The sequence below is a fragment of the Eimeria necatrix genome, genomic scaffold (assembly GCF_000499385.1).
Source record: "Eimeria necatrix Houghton genomic scaffold, Enh_scaff1735, whole genome shotgun sequence".
Classification (NCBI taxonomy): Eukaryota; Apicomplexa; class Conoidasida; order Eucoccidiorida; family Eimeriidae; genus Eimeria; species Eimeria necatrix.
Window position 1 is genome coordinate 1,499 of NW_013655036.1, and position 4,157 is coordinate 5,655.

The following is a 4,157-nucleotide window of genomic DNA, read 5'->3' on the forward strand; positions in this document are numbered from 1 at the left end:
TTCTTAATCGGCACTCATGGGGGAGGAATTCCATTATGAGTGGTCCCCTAGCCCGACAAAGAGTCGGGACTCAGGTTTACTCTCTCAGGCTACTCGACCTATTTCAGGGTCTGGCTTGCCAGTGGTAGGGGTATATTGGCAATACTCCACAGCACTAAAGCTGCTAGTTTACTCCGCCGTCGTGCTGTTTGTGGCTCTCTGCGCTCGACGTCAATTACAGCACTTGTCGGAACATGGTTGCAGGACTGGAGATTCAGAATTAGGTGCTGATATCTCATCACCCTCGCAAGTAGGTGAAGGAAATCCGCACTTCAAATGCATCAGACATAACAGATTCGTGTCGCGTGTAGTTTCTGTCTCACCCCTGTGCTCCATTCCCAGCGTGCGTTTTTTGGCGCGTCACTCAGGACTCCGATGAAGACAGTCCTTCCGGAGACCTGAGGATTGATGACCGTCAAACATCACCAGGAGCAAGCGCAGTAGAGGAACGCGTCAGCAGGAGCTGTGAGGATGGAGCTGTGAGGATGAAGCATATGGCGGTGCCGCTGCAGCAGCTCCAGAAGCAGCAGCAGATGACGAGGATGACGACTCCGACTCGAGCTGCTGGAAAAGATTGTGAGGAACATAGAGTGGAAAGGCAAGAAGATTCAAACTCGGGTGGTGACATCTCATCACCCTTGCAAGTAGGTGTAGGAAATCTGCACTTCATATGTATCAGAGCCAACAGTTTCATGCCGTGTGTAGTTTCCGTCTCACCCCTGTGCTCCATTCCCAGCGTGCGCTATTGCCTGCGTGCGCTTTTTGGCGCGTCACTCAGAACTCCAATGAAAATAGTCCGTCCGGAGACCTGAAGTTTGATGACCGTCAAACATCACCAGACGCCCACGACGAGTCTCCTCCACAGTCGGAAGCAGCAAGCACTCAAGCACCACGAACAGGAGCGGCAGAGGAAGGCGTCAGCGGCAGCTGTGAAGACAACGCACCTGGCGATGCCGCGGCAGCAGCTCCAGAAGCAGCAGCAGATGACGAGGATGACGACTTCGGCAGGGACTGCGGCCATGTTTAAATTGACGTTGTATGTAGTGATCAAGAGAGTACCGTGACCAATGCCGAGACCACAAGCGCCGAGGCACACAATGCTCAGGTAGCTGCTAGAGAAGCAGCTGAGGAACATAAACTGGAAAGGCAAGGGCGTTCGGGGTGGATGGGGCCGGTGGCTGGCCTCTTGGAAACTGCCGGCAAGAAAATAACGAGCGTCGCAGGAAAATCTGATGTGGCAGCAAACCCAGCACCAGAAGAAGCAACGGGTGAGACTGCTGCCAGCAGTTCAAAGGCACCTCAACCTGAGAAAGGCAGGCGTCATTTCACGAAGTTGGCCTTGGGGGACTCGAAGTCTCCCCACTATAGAGATTTGGGAAAACCTTATGACTTTCCGCATCTCAAGGCATTAGTAGGTCCAAAGTATAGCAACAGCAGCAAAACCGTCTGCATGGTTCCTATGCAGGCCCCCCTTTCATAGGACTCAGTGGGTGTTGTTTAATTTGTGGTTGATTACCGATGCTCCAAAAGCCCCCTAGACGCGGTGCATGTCGTGTGCCTTGCGCATTTCAGAACTATATTGAGCTACGACAAGAGCTACTGAAGTTCGCGGAATCCGTGGGTAACTTGTGCTCTCCCCATGACGAACCATTTCGAGGTAAGATACCCGAGTCGGACATTGATTCTACATGAATCAATGCGATACCCGAGTCGGACATTGATTCTACATGAATCAATGCGAAGCAACAGCAGCAGCAGCACGGACAGGGCCTGTAAGAGCCAATGCAGATAAGTATACTCCGGAATTTCCGCACAAGGAGAGCTCCTTGAACTGTGGCTTGCATGCTTGGTGCTAACTTTCATTGCCCTCTCCTGCGTATATTGGGTGTCCCTGTAGCTATGGTCAAGGCGGACTGTAATATACCCGGCGTTGGTGCAGTGACCTTGCATATTGAGGTAGTGGAGAAAGTAAGTGCCTTGTTTATTACTCACCTCACACCCTCTTTTTGCCTGTAGGGAGGCGAACAGCAATTTGGTGAAATGAATGCCTGGTTATAGATCAACGTCTGGAGCAGTTCCAGCTGTGTTTGGCGTATCTGTGATTTCCCTGCAGGAAATGAAAAATCAAAGCTTCTTAGGCCAAGTTAGGGAAAGGCTATTATTAGAAAACCCGTTTGAGAGACGGCTGGCTCAGTGGGTTAGTCTTCCAGTCCTCGTGTGGCAATGGCATTTAGCCACAGCTGGGACCATTGGCAAAGCGCTGTTGTGGGGTGGTAATGACATTGCAGTTTACACGAGATTTGTTGGCAGTAACGGAAGAGATGAGCGTCGTGGTTTCACGCCATGCGGAGCAGACAAGGTGTAAGTGGACGTGAAGCTTCAAGCAGGACTTGCTTGAGTTCTTGTCTTACACTTCTCAACTTCTTGTTCGCAACTTGACTATCCCTAGCAGTTCCAGCTGTGTTTGGCGTATCTGTGATTTCCCTGCAGGAAATGAAAAATCAAAGCTTCTTAGGCCAAGTTAGGGAAAGGCTATTATTAGAAAACCCGTTTGAGAGACGGCTGGCTCAGTGGGTTAGTCTTCCAGTCCTCGTGTGGCAATGGCATTTAGCCACAGCTGGGACCATTGGCAAAGCGCTGTTGTGGGGTGGTAATGACATTGCAGTTTACACGCGATTTGTTGGCACTAACGGAAGAGATGAGCGTCGTGGTTTCACGCCATGCGGAGCAGACAAGGTGTAGGTGGACGTGAAACTTCAAGCAGGACTTGCTTGAGTTCTTGTCTTACACTTCTCAACTTCTTGTTCGCAACTTGACTATCCCTTGAGTATGCACAGTATAGCCGCATAACTTGGTTTCTCAAGTTCGTTGCTGAGTTTTCAGGCGTGTAGGCCTGATTTGTTTGTGCTGCAGTGCGCAGCGGCCCTACAGAGTTTTATTATTATAAAATCCTAGACAAGCCGGATGCTGCAGCCTGCACAGGAAAAGTTCTTTTGAAGATATTTGGTGATCCTTCAGCTTGCCATTTTTTCGTGGTTGCTTTGTTGCTTACCACTGCTATCTTCTGAGCTTTTCGACTCCTCGTCTAAAGCTAGCACGCAGTGCACGAGTTTTTGAACGATGTGCCGCAGGGACCAAAGCAAATTGAGGCGCTAGCTCCGAACACGGTGGCGAACGAAGGAAGCCGAGAACAAATGCAGCAATTCAAGCAAGCAATCGTGCCTGCGGCTGTTCTGCGAATGAGCTCGTTGATCCAGTCTTCACAGTTAAGGAGACAGCTGGAGACGCTGCAACAGCAGCTGCTTCAGATGTAGCAACTGCAGTAACCAGCAGAGGCACCAAGAGTGAAGTGTCCGAACTCCGTGGCTCTCCCAAAGGAGCACATAAAGCTATGCGCAAACGGCATGCTGATAACATATTGCAGAGAAAATCACTGTTTGTCCGCGAAAAATTCACAAACGCGTCAGGTGAAGCACCTGCAAAAGCGAGCGTAGGCACTGAAAGCAAACAGACCGCCTTGGCGATTCCTGCTGCAGCAGTTGCATTTGTACCAGTAGCAGGGGAGGCAAGCCTCACTTGATTTTCGAGTGTATTGCTGAGCCTGCAGAAATGCAGGGCTGATACTTTTGTGCTGCAGTGCCAAGGCGCCAAGCAGACCGCTTTTCTACAGTGCTAGAAGAGCAGGCTGCTGGGGCTTAGGCAAAGCTTCTCTGAAGGCATATGCTGGGCCTTAAGTTAGTCCGTTTTGTTTGCTGTTGTGCTCAAATGGAGAAAGTGCCGAACGGGCAAAGGTAATGGGAAAGGCTACGTCCAAATGTGATGGCTTGAACCAAAATTGACCACATGCGTTATTTGGCCGAACACAGGAAGGCTTGGCTAGTGCGTCCGATGGAATTTGAACCACGCCGCAAACACCAGGGTCGCGCATTTACTTTAATTCCACTGCAACTGTAGCAAACGTAGGAATGAGGTCTCGGCTTGCGGTATATAATATTAGAGCTGAATGCTGAAGGCGGCGAGCTCTATATTATATACGCAGGAGATGCCATAGGGGCTCAGGCCTACTGAACCACTGCGTTAACAATTATACTTGACGAGCAAAGAATGCTCGAGAACTT

At 50.3% G+C, this 4,157-nt stretch overlaps 2 protein-coding genes across 2 annotated transcripts; one reads left to right on the top strand and one right to left on the bottom strand.

Annotated features, from left to right (window-relative positions):
• Positions 1-98: 98 nt before the first annotated feature.
• On the bottom strand, positions 99-278 carry ENH_00021250 (hypothetical protein; the record flags this gene model as incomplete). The annotated part of the gene is made up of 1 exon (XM_013584584.1): positions 99-278. One exon carries the CDS (start codon positions 276-278, stop codon positions 99-101), a length of 180 nt encoding a protein of 59 aa, XP_013440038.1.
• Positions 279-1,204: 926 nt separating this feature from the next.
• ENH_00021260 (hypothetical protein, conserved) lies at positions 1,205-2,404 on the top strand (the record flags this gene model as incomplete). The annotated part of the gene is made up of 4 exons (XM_013584585.1): positions 1,205-1,450; positions 1,612-1,696; positions 1,937-2,007; positions 2,153-2,404. 4 exons carry the CDS (start codon positions 1,205-1,207, stop codon positions 2,402-2,404), a joined length of 654 nt encoding a protein of 217 aa, XP_013440039.1.
• Positions 2,405-4,157: the final 1,753 nt, after the last annotated feature.